The sequence below is a fragment of the Mytilus edulis genome, chromosome 5 (assembly GCF_963676685.1).
Source record: "Mytilus edulis chromosome 5, xbMytEdul2.2, whole genome shotgun sequence".
NCBI lineage: Eukaryota > Metazoa > Mollusca > Bivalvia > Mytilida > Mytilidae > Mytilus > Mytilus edulis.
Window position 1 is genome coordinate 43,381,286 of NC_092348.1, and position 18,191 is coordinate 43,399,476.

At 31.4% G+C, this 18,191-nt stretch overlaps 1 protein-coding gene across 1 annotated transcript; it reads right to left on the bottom strand.

Moving 5' to 3' along the window:
* Positions 1 to 369: 369 nt before the first annotated feature.
* LOC139522422 (uncharacterized) lies at positions 370 to 12,572 on the bottom strand. The gene is made up of 8 exons (XM_071315937.1): positions 12,511 to 12,572; positions 11,803 to 12,147; positions 9,228 to 9,512; positions 6,780 to 7,070; positions 4,786 to 5,085; positions 3,513 to 3,623; positions 2,679 to 2,730; positions 370 to 1,476 (listed from the first exon to the last, which is right to left on the bottom strand). The coding sequence occupies exons 1-8, from the start codon at positions 12,554 to 12,556 to the stop codon at positions 1,173 to 1,175; spliced, it is 1,734 nt and encodes a 577-aa protein (XP_071172038.1). The 5' UTR covers positions 12,557 to 12,572; the 3' UTR covers positions 370 to 1,172.
* Positions 12,573 to 18,191: the final 5,619 nt, after the last annotated feature.

Sequence of the window (18,191 nt, forward strand, 5' to 3'; positions counted from 1 at the left end):
GAAAAGAGCTACCAATTACTATCAATATTATTGAAACAGACGATAAAACGCATAGATAAACCGACACAAGCATTAAAAAACCCCAAAGTGGATGACGAGAAGACACAAAAACCCACAAAATATAAAAAAAAATATAAAAACCCATACACTTCTATGACGCTGCTGTAATGTTGCAACATAGGAATAAAAGGTTCAGCATTAGAAGGTTGACATGATTTCTTTTGTCGTATAGGTTTGTTCTCAACGAATTCTCATCAATAATTTCTAAGTCAAGATATGGGACTGACTGTATCTGTTGTATCCTTCTTTTGAAGTCCGATATGATAGATAAGTTCAACATACATCATGTGCATAAGTTTTGAGAAATACTAAGTGAGAGGACAACATCTTAACAGAGGAATGTAAAGATAAAGTATAACAATTCACAAAAATGCAAGTAGAAAGAGATTACGAATGTTTATTTTCTTACCAATCTTTGGAATTATTTTGTATTTATATGCTGGGTTTGTAGTTGCACAGTAGCTATCAAGAATACATATACATGTATACATGGACATGAATCGTTATAAAATTATATTCAGTTTGAGAGAGAGACACATGGGTTAAGGAACGACTAAACCCTGATCATGCTGATGTATAACTTATGTTTCGTTGATTTATCTTGTTCCTAAGATAGAAAATAAAGACACAATAAAGTTATCTAAAAGGGGGGGGGGGGGGGGGGGTGCTTCGATATTTGACTGCATGGTAAAAAAAACCATCTTTTAAACAGTTCCAGATCGGCTACATCAAATTTTAAGTTGAATTGAATTTGAATACGATAATTGTGCTTATCTAAAACCTTTTCTATCTACGACCGTACACACTGCACCTACTGTAATTCAAACTTGTACTAACACATAACTATACATAAATCAAAAAGGTGTGGTATGAAACAAATATCGACCAGTGACTACAGTGAAGATTTTACCAAAGGGTTACGTACATATACAATGTTTGTTTCAAACACATTTAGATTGAATTGCATAAAACACTGTTATAGAACATAAATATCTCTTAAACTCAAATCAATGAAAAATATAGAAAAAAAAAATAATATACAATGCTATCTATACTCAAGTAAAATAATATATTACAGTCAACACATGTACGTCCTGTTTAATAAAAATGAATCAGTCGACTTTCTCATATTGGTCACTCTGTGAGCTATTTGTGTCCGTATCCGGTTGAACATCTAAATACTCAGGTGACGTGATGTCATAACCTCTTGATGACTGATATGGTACTAGTTCACTGTATGGCCTACTGGATGTTTCATAAGCTCTACTTGAGCGACATGGTAATGGATCAATATATGGCCCTAAAGCTATTTCATCACCTCTAGTTGAGTTACTTGATACAATATCAATGTATGGCCTTGAAGCTGCGTCATACTGATGAGTGGCTATATGGTCTGATTCGTATACTTGTAGATAACTGAAAAAACTTAATCGTTTAATAACAATGCTCGTATAGAAATTGCATCAGGAATCAAAGCTAAAAGATAAGATTTGTGAAGTCACCAGTGTTTTAAGAGCAATTTACTTCTAAATTAAATAAGCATGTCTGACTTTAATGCACATGTGGGTGGTAAGTTAAACAAAATTGGAATAAGAGAGAACAAATTGATAGATAAAAAAAGGCAAAAAAAAAAACAACCCTGAAAAGGACGATAACTTCTTAAAAAATGATTTTGAACATATGATCACAAAGTTAAACACAAAAGGTACAAGTAATCATGATAGAGTGTTTTCAACTGTTTTCCGTTGTTTTGTTATCGCAATTTTGGTATATCCAAAATGTTGACTGGTATATAGAATTATGGTAATCGATCCATCGTTATCTACCACCCAGTATTATAAACCCTGCTTTTCTTTGTAGATGAAATTTATGTCTGGTCTATTACATACTAAACCATATATCTTTGGTCTGCAATGACGTGTTATCGCGTGAGATAGATAAGTACACAGCAACATCCGAATGAAACGCTATACGTTAAATTATTCACCTGTTCAGGTAGAATTCCTAAGAACTAGAATTAACCCAAGATGTATTTAACAAAATCTTTCAGAAATTTGGATCCTGAACGTTCTTCAACTATTTTCTAAAGGTCGTATCGGAGTATAAGTTAGAAATAAAAATGTGTTCATACTTTGCCAAATTGTAGTATATAATGATCATACATGTTCAAAAATATAATAAAAGTGATAAGTCATCGAGCATTATTTTAAGCTCGTTTATTACTCGATTTATTTCACTTGACTGGGCGGAGTTTAACCGGTTCGCTCATAATAAACCAGTCCATCTATAGATAGGTGTTTTAGGATAAACTCATCAATGAAGTGTCCAGTCATTGTTTTGTAAATTCCTTTGCTGACACTGATAGGTGATTAGAAATCAGTAATAATTATAACGGCAATCATCCTTATCACACACATCTTCAAATAGACTGTCCTTATGCAAATTAAAACGTAAGCTCCGCCCGATCAGTTGAATTAACATTGGTAATAGCAATCAACAACAAATCTATCATTACTATTTGGTTTATACATGTTATATATGAACATAATTACGATATTAAAAAGTGTTGGGACAACTTTGAATGTTTCACGTTAACTATATCTAATTTAAATACGTACCGTCCGTCAATTGTAGAATTGTTTATTTCTCCTAGTTGGATAGACTGTGAAGCTATTGGAAGAGTAGTTATTAAAAGTGTATTTGAATTTTCATTTTATTTAAAGCTGGAAAACAATTCGGAAAAAAATGTTTCAAAGGTAATTTGTTATATTTAAAACATGATTCAACAAATATTGATAGTTGCAAATCCCTATTCATGATCTTACATTGGCTTGGTGTCATGAAGAAGGAAGATATATTGACACGACACCAATGATCCAATTCCAAGCATATTTCAAGTCGAAGGCTATAATGTATTTAATCAGGTTTTCAAATAGAACGAGGAGAACTGTATCTGCTTGTCCCAAGTTTGGAGTCTGTGGTTGTTCTTGCTTTATGTCTGTCTGTCATATTTGTTATTCATTAAATAACAGATTCATTAGATAACGTCTTACTAAATTACGTCGTTAATTTTTTGGGGATTGTTTCTCATTTTAATGTCAGGGCATCTAATGGCTAACTATGCGGTATGAATTTTTCTCATTGCTGAAGGCCGTCTGATAATCTTTGGTTAGATTGCCATATTCTGTCGAAATTGGTTGCTTTGTGACAATTGCGATTGGAATATAATGATTATATTAAATTTTTGATGCAGTTTATTTCATTTTATTTGTTAATTCCAAAATGGTTGATTTCAATGAAGGCTGCCTTATTTCTAGTAAGGTGTTTAAATGTCTTTTATTGGTCTTCCCTCATTTTATTATATTCGCTAGTCAAACTACATGTTTGTACATGAGCATATCTGATGAAATATTTTATGAACACCGACATAGTTATGAAGAACATCTCATTACCTGTGTTAAATTGAGTTCGCAGAATCTTTACTAACATTGGTAAAATTCCGACTGCTACAATACACAGTATTAAGACACACATTACCCAGAATATGTTGAAACTATTCGCACCTTAAAAGGAATCATGTATACTCATGTTAATATGAATTTACGGGTAATAAACAAGACGTGGCATGGTTACTTAAAGTTTATGATTTTTTTTTTTTAAATTTATCCATTTTTTCCAAGATACGATCAATTTACGGGAGATACTTGAATCTACGGGAGATACTCACTATGCTTTAACCTCAGTTACAGTATCAGTAAACATTTAGTCTAACATATTCTTTTTCATTCACTTTCTCTTTTGATTTGCCGTATTTGTTCAATCTCAATACTTTTTTTTCTGTTTTTTCCTTATATATATTGATGCATCCAATATCTCAGATTGCTATGTGTACTTTAAAGTTCTGTTATAGGGAAGTGCGTACAAGTCCTCAGAACGGTATGCATCATTTTTTAAATTCAAAATTTCAACATAAAACTTGAGTGTAAACTAGCCATTAAATATTATGTTCAAGGTGTTGAGTTGGTACAAATAAACTCATCATAGGTACCAGGATTAAATTTTGTATTTACTCCCGATGCGCGTTTCGACTTCAAAAGACTCATCAGTGACGGTCGAATCCAACTAAAGTACAATTTCAAGAGCATTGAGGCAAAAATTCCTAAAAGTTTTGCCAAATACAGCTAAAGTAATCTATTTCTGAAGTAGAATAGCCTTAGCATTTCGAAAATTCAAAAGTTTTGTAAACAGTTAATTTATAAATATGACCATATTAATGAAAATTCATGTCAGGGTTGGTGATACCCTCGGGTAAAGCCGAGTTCAAATTGATAGGAATGTGATAGTTGCCGTTGGATGTTAAACAGCATGCAGTCATCATCGTTATAATTTCAAAATGATACAACATAACATAAAGATAGTTTATATGTACCGATCACCATTCGACACAGTCAGATTTCACATAGTCATACATTTTCAAGTGTGTTTGATGTTACTTTAAAATATATTCGATAAAGATTTGACGCAACCAGTCATCAAATTAAAACAGTATTATCAAGCGGGATTATAAGATTTTTTTTTGTATATCAAAATATAAATGGTCTCAACTTTCTAAAATGTAAAATAAATAATTATGTAAACATGAAATCTGTTTACATCATATTTTTTTTAAGGATTCGTGATTTATTTACCCTATTTATGATATATGTGTAGAAATAACATAATTACCTCTATTGAAATAGACTTTCTCACAGTGTCTAGTATGCTCATTAGACAAGCAGATGGAATAATCATCTCTGTCACATTGTTTTCCGCTTACCGAAATGGAAGATGTATATGCCAGCAGTGATATCTTTTTGTTGTAAATCTGTACCATCATGGGTATCTGGTTAATGATGGAATGATTGAGTAATACCCCATTACATTGCCATTTTGCAAATACCAAGGACGATCTCGTGAAGAATGCTGCTATAATTTGCTGACCAGTATCCATTTCTTCCACTGTCGTGCTCAAGATAACTGGAGGTCCTAAAATTAATGTGATAATATTCGATTAAGTTTTGGGCACCCTTGAATATCTTACGGCACACATTGTAGAAGTACGTGATCTAAGTCACTTTACCTGCTTCTATCATCGGAATAGGAACTTTAAAGGAAATCATCTGCGATAAAGATAAAAATTTAAAAAAAACGGATTAAAAAAAAAATAGCGTCAATATAGACAATCAGTTTACGTGTTTTTAGCTTTTAAAAGAAAAAAAATATGTCAACTGTTTGATTTAGACGTTTTGTAATTTGGATATACGTTTAGTTTGTAATAATCAATCATGATAGTTTGAGTTTAATACATGAACATATATTAAAAGATTTTCATTTAAATTTACATTAAAGAAGAAACAATTTAGCCCCGCAAAAAAATCTTAAAGTTAAGAAAAGGGTTTCATATTTTTTTTAACAAGAACAAATACATATCTAAGAGACAAGATCTCAAAATGAGGCTGTTATGGCAGCTTTAGATAGTTGCATAAATGTACGGAATTTTAAGCCGTAATACAAAAACGTATTAACAGGTACATTACTTTTTGACACAAGATGCGGATTTTCAGTAATGGTCGAGGCCAAAATATTTGAAAATACAAAACATATTCAAAATCTGAATAGCTGGTAAAATCCCCAAAGTACAAATAATACAGTCAAGCCAAATGAGACAATATTAAAATATAAAAATACTAATGTCTAAACAACCAACATCTAATGAAATAATGAAGGATGTTATCTTATATATTTGATATAATACTTTTTGATTTTCAACGCCAACGAAATGCCCGTATCATACCGTTTCCTTTCCGGCGCGTAGTACTGGTCGGGTTCAATCATTACAGTGCTTGGACTACTGGTGGACTTTGTATACCTTTGGTGTTATTTGAAAAACCTATCTTAGTCGTACTACACTTGAGTTTACACTTAACATGCTTTCAACATAAATATGAATGCACTATTTTCAACCACACGAAAAGCCAACAATTTTCAATACCAATAAGCCGACAGCCTTAGTTTTACTTTTTTGCATTGTGTATTGTTATAGTAATCCAGACAGATAGACAGTGAACTAGTATTTATTTTGAAAGTGATATAAATGCTCGTGTAATTACGTGTACCAATGATTCAATTGTGGTGTTTGTCACTATTTTGCATGACAAAAGTGCTCATCTCTAAAAACCCATGCAAACTTTGCGCTTGTGAAAAAATACTATATTTGCTATTAAATCATCCAATTAGAACGATTCTTTTGTCAACTTTTCAGAGCTACAATTACACATGGTAAAGAAGACAACATGTTTAGGTTACCGCTAAGTTCAATACTTTAGAGCCGTTAGTTATGTAGGAAAACGTTACATTACAGAGATAGCTTCCATGTTTGTACTTCTCTTGTTATAGAAGTTACTATTCTGACCAACAATGCATTACGGATTGATCAAATGTTTTTTTTATCAAATGTTAAAAAGGAGCTTTCCAGGCTCTATGAGGACTGGTTAAAAAGTAAAATAAACTATGACATGTAGAGTGTGATGACAGACAGATTTTAAATTTTTTATGATAAACAATAATTAGCGTATTAAATGAGTGAAACAGAGAGTGTTTGTTTTTTAATGTATCATGGGTAAATAACTTAATACGATAAACAACATGTATCTACTAATAACCGTAAATATTCTCATTACCAGTAAAATGCATATAAGATGTTTTATTTGCCCATAAAATGTTTTCCCCATTCTTGTTCCATACTGAACATGTATAGTCCCCGTCATCCTCATATGTACAGTCGTCAATGACAAGAACTGAATTGTTTTGTCCAGGAATTCCATGCAAGGATCGAATGTATTTTCCATCCACACTATGTATCCATCTTTCGAAACCAAACATAGAAAGCTCCCCGCTAGCAGAACAAACAAGAGCTACAGTTTCCGAAATGTTGCAGAAAAACTCTTGATTTAAATTCAAAATTGGTACGTCTGTAAAATCGATTTAAGAATATACAGAAGCAAAACATAAACGATATATCATATCTAAGAAACTCAAACATAATGTACGCAATAACAAAAAAACTATATATTGGAAAAACAATTAAATGATAGTAAAGAAATGTAAAGACAATTTTTGTAGATAACACCATATTTTATAGGTTCATGTAGCACGTAATGAGCGTTCTATATTGAAATAAGTGGCATTAAAAGATACCTGAAAGGAAAATAGCAAACATCAATTCCAATTTGGCGCTTTTCTAGATTTTCCTTCATCAGTTTAGTTGAGCCAACTTAATTAATAAAAACATACGTTTGTTTAAAGGTTATGCGTAAAGTTTGTAAATATTGAGGCATCAAAAGTGACATGAAACAATTTGAACAACTGTGGAAACTGTTCACTATTAAATCGTAACCTTTTGGAATAAAGCGGGATTCCCTTGTCATAGATTCACAGAAATCGTATTCGAACTGGTGTTGAATTCTTTTTTGGATGCGCTGTAACAAATTGTAATATCTTCTAGTTTGGTTTCGATGTCTGCATATTCGCTTACTTTTCTGTCATAATGGTGCTTTCTTGAGACATGTATTCTACTGTCAATAATGCTACTTTTGCACATTTGTTCAGTATTGATCTATGATTGATTTCTGTTTTCTCATCCCATGCCGAGATACCGACAGGCATACATGTATATAGTCTTTACAAAATTTGGTACACCTGTTTTGAAATATTTTAGTTTTTTTTTAAATATTCTTCAACTTTGCAATTTATTTGGTTTTCAAATTGTTTGATACAAGCGATAGTAATTATTACTAATGAATATCGTGCAGAAGAACACGCGTCTACCACACTGATTTATGGTATTGTTTGTTGTGATGAGATTTTACAATCACTGCTTAAATGCCTCTGTTGTGAACGGTTCGTCCCTCATGGTATTGTACGGCAAGTACAAAATATTGAACGAAGACATTAAACGGAAATTTCCGTACATTTACTGTTTCTCAATATTCTTATGAGATATCAAAATAATTTGAAATCCTCACGACGTTTTACACCTGGTGTTGCCTTTGTTTTACAACGAAAGGAATTTGCTCACCAGCATCTTGTCGTATAATGTAAAGCAATAGTTTTAATTTTTGTCGTATAAAATGCTATTCAAGGATTCTACAGTCTTAATATTTCTATATTTTTAAACATCTTAAAATATGTTATACTAGTTATAATGTTTTTGAATAACAACATCAATCCTGGGATTTTTTCCTTTGTGAGCATTGATGTACATAGGTATCAAACTTACCTGGATTATAATTAAGTACGCCAGACTCGCGTTCCGTCTTCATAAGACTCATCCGTCACGCTCATATCAAAAAATATTTATAAAGCCAAACAAGTACAAAGTTGAAGAGTATTGAGGATTAACAATTCCAAAAAGTTGTGCCAAATACAGCTTAGGTAATCTATGACTGGCATAAGAAAATCCTTAGTTTTTCGAAAAATTCAAAGTTTTGTAAACAGGAAATTTATAAAAATGACCACATTAATGATATTCATGTCAACACCGAGGTGTGTTGACTACTGGACTTGTGATACCTTGGGGACGAAACTTCCACCAGCAATAACATCGATCCAGTGGTGTAAATAGTTATCAAAGGTACCAGGATTATAATCAAGTACGCCAGACTCGCGTTTCGTCTTCATAAGACTCATCAGTGACGCTCATAAAAAAATACTTATACAGCCAAACACGGCTAAGGTTATATATCCTTGTATTTTCTTTAATTATTTATGGTCGTGTTTGTTCTATTTAATTACTAGAGCGTTGTAGTATTTTGTAATAATAAACAACCAATTCAGTACTGAATAAAATGGGGAAAAAGTATTAAACAATAATTTTTTTTTGTGTAAGTTAGGTTAATACTGACACATTGTGAAGGTTCATAAGCATAAGATATTAATACCATTAAAATGGCAGTGTACTTGTCAAAACAATTTGTTTTGAGGAGAGACTAAAATTTAGATGGAGGTAACCTCATGTACAACAAAAGAAAGAGTTTTGTGTTTTTTTAATATCAGAGGTTTTTTCTTTGCTACCTTTTACATTTGTACTGTTACGATGTTTACTTACACAATTAGTTGAGTTAACTTACTTTTAACTTTCAAAGTGACATAATCAGAAACGGTAAAATCTACGTTCCTGGTCCGTATACTACAGATACATTGGGTACCGTCATATGATGAATTCACCCTTAATTCCGCTGTTGTCCACACTACTGTTTCATTACTCATCATTTCATTTACATTTTTGATTGTTCCACAATTCCATATAAAATGAAATCTTGAACTTGTAATTGCTGCGGTGCAAATGAATGTCACAGTGGTCCCAGATATGACAGGAACATCGCCGTTTATGTATACTGATGGAGAAGGTATATCTAAAATAAAATGTCTCAAAGATATTTTCATAAAAAGGATCTGATTGTCTGTCCCTTTATTTCCAACTTTGCATACTTGATTTATCACTTCAATCGTTTTATTGAATTTTATATTTTGTTTTTTTTCCTCTATTTATTTACATTTTTTTATTATGTGTATAACGGAAAGCACGGAGGTTTCTGATGTACCAAATCGTGAAAATCAAGCACCGCACGCGCAAATGTTCTTACCGTTACTGGGTACTGCCAGTGCGGTGAGGAATATGTATTGCTGTCGTTACACTTGATAGTTTATAGATTGGATGTTATTATTCTTGTTTTATTCATCATGCACATGTACCTTTGATTTATATGTCTTGTACTATTACAATTTTGCACCTCTTAATATGTGGTAAAATAATATGTACTTTTCTCCGAGTCTGTCATTCATTGTGGGGCATATACCTTTGTGAGGGTTTTTTTAATTGGATCCATCACTCTTGATATTGAGGCGTTCAATATAAACCACATTTGTTCATACATCATTATCAGGATAGTTATTTCGTTTAAGCTATCAATTAATCAATGACTGCTAACCACCAATTTGAAATGTACTACATGTATGTTGCTATTCATCTGATTCTCTAGGTTGTGGATCTTTTTTTTAAAGACTAACATAGAACTCACGAAGACACGTATCTAATTTATTTGGTAACATGTTGTAAATCTCTTCATTGACATTCTTGATAGTATTAAGATAAACAGCCAGGAGACAGGACGTTCACACAACTGTTAATTTTTTATTTCGTATCGTCACTTTCGCTCTCTAGCATAAACTGCAATCATTCAATGTCATTCATCTGAACAAATTTATTGGTAAATGCACCAGAACAATTAGAACTGTATGTGATGTCTTTTTGTGTGTTATTAACAATGGAAGAACCTGCATATTGTGATCATGATATATATCTATTTTAATTTAGCACAGTTCAATGAGAACTTCAATTAAGGACTTGGAGATTGACGATTCATTTTAACAAGCGGTTTACTTTTTTGAATGTTGCAGACATTTCTAATAAGTATTTAGCCATAGTTGTCCTAGGCCTACCAACATAATGGTATTAAAATTCTAAATTATTTGAAATATTAGTAGGAATACACGTACTATGTAAATGAACATGTTTTAGTGTTGTACTAGTTTAGCCAAACCTGTTAAAAGGATCACATTAAAAAAGAATACAAAGAGTCATGTCATTGCAACTAACCTTTTCATGTCCCAATACCTATGGATTTTGAACCTTACTTAAAAAGGTTACCTTTCTTCAAAGGTCACATTCCTGTGTTAACGCAGGTTTTGCTGTAATTATTTTTGAATTAGCTCTTTGCATTTGTTGAAACATAATAACGTTGGTAAATAATGACTACATAAAATTGAGAATGGAAATGGGGAATGTGCCAAAGAGACAACAACCCGACCATAGAAAAAAACAACAGCAGAAGGTCACCAACATGTCTTCAATGTAGCGAGACATTCCCGCACCCGGAGGCGTCCTTGTATGTATCTTTTTTTCAGAAATCCCTTTCATGTAAGTGTATTTTCAAAGCGACTACTTTGATATTGCACAGAATGGTCTCATATCTCATCTTCCTATATCTACCAACATGAATAGGGATTCCCATTAAAATACGTTTGATATTAATTAGGCCGAAACTCATTCCTAGCACTGATTGCGAATTCACTTTGACCAAAGAGGTACTGAAGTCAGAACCGAAAGAAGCATTCCTCTTATTATATTTGACTATATTCCAAATTAAGTTGAAATCATTTAAGATTCCGTAGTATTTGATTTATCATTCGAAACAAGTTGATCGGTATCTATATTCACGCTTTTTTTGCGTGGGTATAATTTAGATATTATACATTAATAGCTTTCATATGAAGTTGATACGCAGACAGATTGACTTGAAAGTAGTGTATCATCTGGAGACGAAGTATGAGGTAGATGTATTTCTCTTAGTTGATAATTCAGTTTAGCATGTGCCTCGTTCTGAACGAATGAAATAAAGTAGAATAAACAAAATAGTATTAAAAAGTAACAATTGTCTCAGTAAATGTCAAAATAAGATAATGAAGTTCTTAACTTGAATTAATTCAACACGATATTTAAAGTTTGGATTTCAACTATTTGCATAATGTGACCCTTGTTGCATTTGGTATTCCCCTTAAAATTGCTTAAAAAGAAATGATGCTTTGTCAATTATATGTTTATACATCTGTATTTATTGTAGACACAAATATAAGTGATACTACCTATAATTCTGACGATCACATCATTCGAAGCTTTCACATCGTTGCCAGTAAATCTCATTGTACAACTGAACGAAACTTGTCTACTTTTGACATCCGGCTGGAAAAACACCACGTAAGATCTTCTATTCTGAGCACAACTACACGTACCATTTACACATATTTTGTTTAATTTTGAATTGAAACAAGCAGATGAATGCTTTCGGATATTGGTAAATGTTACTTTGTTAACCAGGAATTCAGCAACATGCCCAATGGGTACAAAGTCTGAAGAACAATTAAGTTTAACTGTTTCTCCTGTTTGCACATATGGTTTTGCAGCAAGCACAACTGTGACTGACTTTACAACTGAGGAAATATATAAAAATAGTCAGCAAATATAATTTGTATCACACGATACCATTGTCAAGAAGAGGTTTATATATTGTAAGATAAATAAGATGTAAAGCGGTATACATAATTATGTATAATAATAATAATAACAGTTCTAACACAATGCTTGGCGGCGTTGTCATAGACGCGAGAAGTAAAAGTACAGGTTTAAGCCCCTGAAATGAAAAATTAAAAAAAGACACTTTTTCTAAAAAAAAGGATAACAAAATAATTGTCCTTACACATTCTGCGCTTTGATACATTTCTGCTTTTGTCCTATTGGTAAACAAGATTAATCAATACAACAAATAAACAAATAAATATACAAAATACACTCACCATGGAAAATAAAACTTAAAATGATTGTTAGGATAGTTGCTTCCATGACTAACCAGATAAGTGTTTACAAGGCTAGTGCTTTCTACGATGACACATGCATTTAAAGGAAATAATGTTAATTTGAATGAATAATAAATTAATATTTAATTTGAAAATCGGGTAATTAACATTTCCGATGCATAATTATTTTTAGAAGTATTCAATTGTTTAACCGGATGGGGAAACGATGACCTAATTGTCAATAACATAACAATTTGAACATGCAAACAATCTGTCGCCGATTTCACACCTGTTAGTTCAACATATACTATGTAACTAAATAAAGAAGTTAGAACATACACCGAATCTAAACTTTAAAATCATAGAGTAGCCGACCTATTTCACGTTCATGTATATGATCCTTTAATGTTAATATATAACTAATTTGTATATTTTTCTGGTTATCTTGAGATAATCTGATATAGATAATGTTCCATCACTAGTTTTAAATTGTATTTACACTTGATACCATTTAATTTACACGCAATTATAGTCAAATGCATCGAAAGGTCATTCGACATTATCAGACAATCAATCTTTTTGTTATAAACCCGTTAATAAACAATCATACAAACTAAATAAATCACAGAAAACGTAATATTTAATAACACGAACAGGACCTTCAAACGAATTGGAATTGACGTGCACAAGACAGATAGCAATTCGTACCGCGCTACTTACACATATCATGCAACTCTACTTAAAATACTATGATTCAGTTACATATGTATATCTCTTAACATAATCACTAGAGAGATATGTAACATTACCTTTACGTGTATTTAATTTGTACATGGTAAACTATGATGTATGTTCCACAAAAGGAAGTGTCTGTTCCATGTCGGGAATATGACACGTGTTTTCTATTCGTTTGATGTGTGGGAGCTTTTGATTTTGCCATATGAGAAAGGGTTTTCCCGTTTCAATGTTGCTTAATTTTGGGTAGTTTTGCTACTGGTATTTTATTTTTTGATAAACGAATTATCTTTCTTTTGGCCAGAAAATAATCAAACGTCTCAGTATCATGAGTATAGTAGTCAAGTTATTAAAACCATCATGGAGAGAAAAATATTTCTCGTTTCTAGGTAGAATCGTAGCAGTCTTTTTTTATATATAAAATTTATTTCTTTATTTTTAGCTTCATACCACATGCTGTGTGCTAGATATTGTAATTATATTTGAGTCCTGTAATCGGCAAGCTTTAACATATTTATTCATGTTATTATATTGTGAGAGTGTGATAAATGTTATTTTCATGAAATTATCGTTTAATTCATACATGTCATGCAAAAGCTGAATAACTATAAAAACAATTTGAACATATAATAAGAGTTATTGCTTTAGCTTGATGAGTGAAAACTCTGGTATTCCAAAATATTAGAAAATTTGACTAATCGAAACATTTGAAATAAGACATGTATGTGCCAATTGTTTGTAAGGTCTGCTTCCAAATTGTTGTATGTAAATTTGAAAAAATGGTGTTTATCATGCATGTATCTTTATTAATGTACAAATGAGGTATAGTGTTATATTATCAAAACATGTCGAACTTTTTAGGCTACAGCCATTTACAAATTATTGAAGTTCTTGAACTACATTTGGTGGCAATTTTTCGTATTTAGTAAGCCTAGTATACAGATTTTTGTTGTTGAAATAATTGATAATTGATAATTTCTATCGGTTTACTGATAAAACAGGTTTAATAAAAGTTATAATTCCGTATTTATACTCGAGTCCTCCCCTTTTTTCTTTGAATTCTGAACTTTGGCCGTGTCTGTTACTTAACGTTATCGTATTGTGACGTCACTTCTAAATTTTCTAACGCTTGAACTGGAAGCTTGATATACTTGTTTTTCGGACTAAATGGCAATTATTGAAGAGGATAATCTTTTCTACTCGTCTTAAATAACACAAATGTTGCAGTGGTTGTGTTCAATTAAATCGTTATAAAGTTTTTTGTAATTGCGATTACACGTGTTTCCGAATATTTTCAAATTGAGGATGGAACATTTTATATCAATACTTGATACTGATTTGAAGCAGATAGTGGTAGTTTTTCATGCATCTTCTAGTCAGTTTTGATGGTGGACTTTAACTAATTTAGAAAGGAAACAACTTCAATTTCTAGCATTTAATTGTACATACATATAGATGTATGCGTTTCCAAAGAAGGATTTCTTTTAAATGCATTTTGATATTTTTTATTGTTTGTTAGTATTATCTTTAATAAAACAATTGTCGCAGTATAAGTGCAGAGGCATATGACAGGGGGTCATGACCCTATAATTCTACGTTAGACCATATGCTGCAAAATTTTACTGTGGTACCACAGGGAAGTTGTGTTTTTTATAAATGGTTTTCTCTTGTTTACTAGAGCGGCCGGTTCATTACTGTTACCAGTTTTGAATTATTTTATCCTCCGAGTACCAGGGAAAGCGTTGTTGATGCTATGGCCTAGCGTCAGTGTGGGGTCGTGCTCCTCGTTCACTATAATTTCCCTTTGAGGAACTTTTGTTACTTCTGTTACCAGAAGAACGCATACCTGCCAATATTACAAATGCCTGCAGTTTGTATCGTTTTGCAATACATCAATAACTGTTTTTCCCCTTCGGCCGATTTTATTCCACATATGATTTTTTGAATTATCTATATCTGTGATTAGTATTAAGGAGATGCAGAATGATCGCCCATGAGACCACTCCACCGTAAAAACAAAGTTTGTATTAGGAACTAAAGGTGACCGTACAACCTGCAACAATGAACAAAACCTATGCGATCGATTTTTATTACACAAAATATTTTTTGAATTATCTTAATCTTTAATTCACCTTATTGAGAAGCCCTGCGACAACATGATAGAAATAAAAAAATATTTATGACAGGCAAACATTTCAACATACCATTTCATTTAATAATGTATAATGGACACAAAATATCAAAAAGCATAATAAAATATAATTTTATTATATCCTATTATTTTACATATTCAACATATAAACAATTAATAATTTACTTCATTTAGTCTCCTTATCTCAGCATTTTACTGTCAAAAGAAAGCAATGGTTTACATTCTCAGAAATATAGCATATGATGGTTATTTGAATGTCACAAGCATAAGAAATGCAGTCAGAGTGTACTTTCGAAGATCATGCCCCGATTCTATTCTCAAGAACTAATTATGTAAATTCAAGTCATTAATTATCAATTATGTCAAGTCGTAAATATTTTTGAAAACATTTGATGCATGGGGGTACATTTAGTGATTTAAATAATTTTTTTTTTTTTTTTTTTAACTTATAGCAAATGCAACAAAATAATCTTATGAAGATATTTTTAAGATCACGTTGAAGTCTGAATGATCACACTTGCGTACATTTTAAGCTTTCACAGCCATTTTGTTTGTTTATATATTCATAATTCTTAAGTTATAAGAAAAATCCCGATTTAGTTTTAAACCAAGAGTTCATATATTTAATTAAGTAGAAAAATTCTACAATGTCTATAGCTGGATTTAAATCTAGCTAGCCAACAGACACGCAAATATATTGTTACATTAAGTCAGCGTGACATTAATCAAACACGCACATAATCGAATAAATCATTAATATATGATAAGAAGCCAAATGAACATTTCGTTCGTCAACTTCCGATTGGTAGAAGTATATTTGACCATATTTTCATACTCTAGTAAAATCTATGGACATGGGAGGAATAAACAAAAATGATATATACTAGGATCATGTGTATTGTTCTTTTTTTTCGTCGTTTAAGTCGTCAACATTTCAGTGTCAGCAGTTGGAGGTGCGAACTCTTCTACTGTCAAGATTTTTATGAATAATTTTGCATACGCTTTTTTTGTGACTAAAGCATGGTATACCTTACTTGGTCACAGCAGGTATTTTTTTGGTTTGTTTATTGGTGTGTGGGGGGGGGGGAGGTCATAATTTTTTTTAGTAACATACACCAAAAAATCGTTTCCATGTTGTTTTTTTAATATTTTCAATGTTAACGTAAAGAGAGGTTCAATCTCCTAATTCATCAGTTCAAAACTTTATATCTTCCAGTTTATTTATGATTTATGCTCTGATAAATATATATTTGTTTTTTTAAATAGACACGTCTCGAATTACAATGACATAATTATATATGTTTATGACTTTAGACTGGGTAAGTTTTTCTTGTTTTTTTTCTAAAGCATTATTTTATATTATTGAAATAGTTTTCATTTCAAAACATTGTTCGAATTTAAATGTTTATCAATGGAACGATAAGAAGTGTTCTTTCTTCTTCTTCCCGGAGCAATTCGTGTTTTGCGACGAAATCGAAGCATTCTGTATTTAGTATATATATGTGTGTGTTAAAAGGTACTCATATGTTGATAAATTGATTTGTTGTTTTGCAATTTCATAACAACACCTAGCAATTGACCTCTAGATATATTTTGGGTATCGGTATCATTGTGTTGCAGTCTCAATAACGGATACCACACCTCTTCGTTTATTAATTTTATTTCATTCAAACAGCTTTGAATGAAAATAACACTTGATCAATACCAGTTGGAAGCCATTTTCTTAATTTAGATAGTTAAACTTTAATAGAAAACAGTAAAACATAATACAATGTAATTATGCTACATTGGTATGTCCCGGGACAAGATACAATGAAATTGTGTGTGTATTGTTTCCTTCTATTCAAGCTATAATCGCTTGTTTGAACTCGTTTTTGTTAAGGGGATAATTTATGAAAACAGACAGAAAACTATTTTTAAATCTTCATAAAATAAATATGGCAATATTTATATGATATTCCATGTCATACAACGCAGAGTTAAAGGCCAGTTTTTCTTTATAAACTGAACAAAGCTATTATGCACGAAGTAAATATTGTACGTTTTAAATTCAATAACAAATTATTCAAATTATCTAAACACTCAATTTATTTATGATATTTATCGATGTTTAACTTCTACGGTAAGGTTTAAACACTGAATCGAAATATATCAAAGGTGTCCGATCGATCTCTAGTGAAACAAAAGGTTTATGCTGCTGTTAATGTTTCATTCCTGATATAAATATTATAAAAATAATGAGATAAGAAATAAATCATCAGTAATTGTTACCCAGAATAATATACATGCAAATTCCCACAATGCAAAATATTTAACAAATTCACCACTTTTTCTACATAAGAAATTGCCTGTACCAAGCCAGGAATATGACAGTTGTTGTCCATTTTGCAGTTGATTGTAAGATACGAATATATTATGTCGCACTTTTAACCGCCATCGGATTAAGTTGTAAATAATTGAAATCTATAATCGATTTTGGTATTTGAGAGAACTAAAACATTATATTTAAGATTACAAAAAATATTCATTTTTAAAACGAAACTTTATGAATTATTGTTAAAGTTCATATCGTCAATTTTCTGTCGGTTACATATATGTACATGTATAAGACTTTAAGATTTTATCCACCATTTTCTACTTAACGAAATACCTGGATCAAGTCAGGAATATGATTTTGTTTTCGATTTCTGTGAAATATTTGAGCTTTTGATTTTGCCATTTGATTCGGGACTTTTCGAGTTGAATTTTCCTTTGAGTTCAATATTTTTTGTTATTACAAAAAATAAAGCTGTGG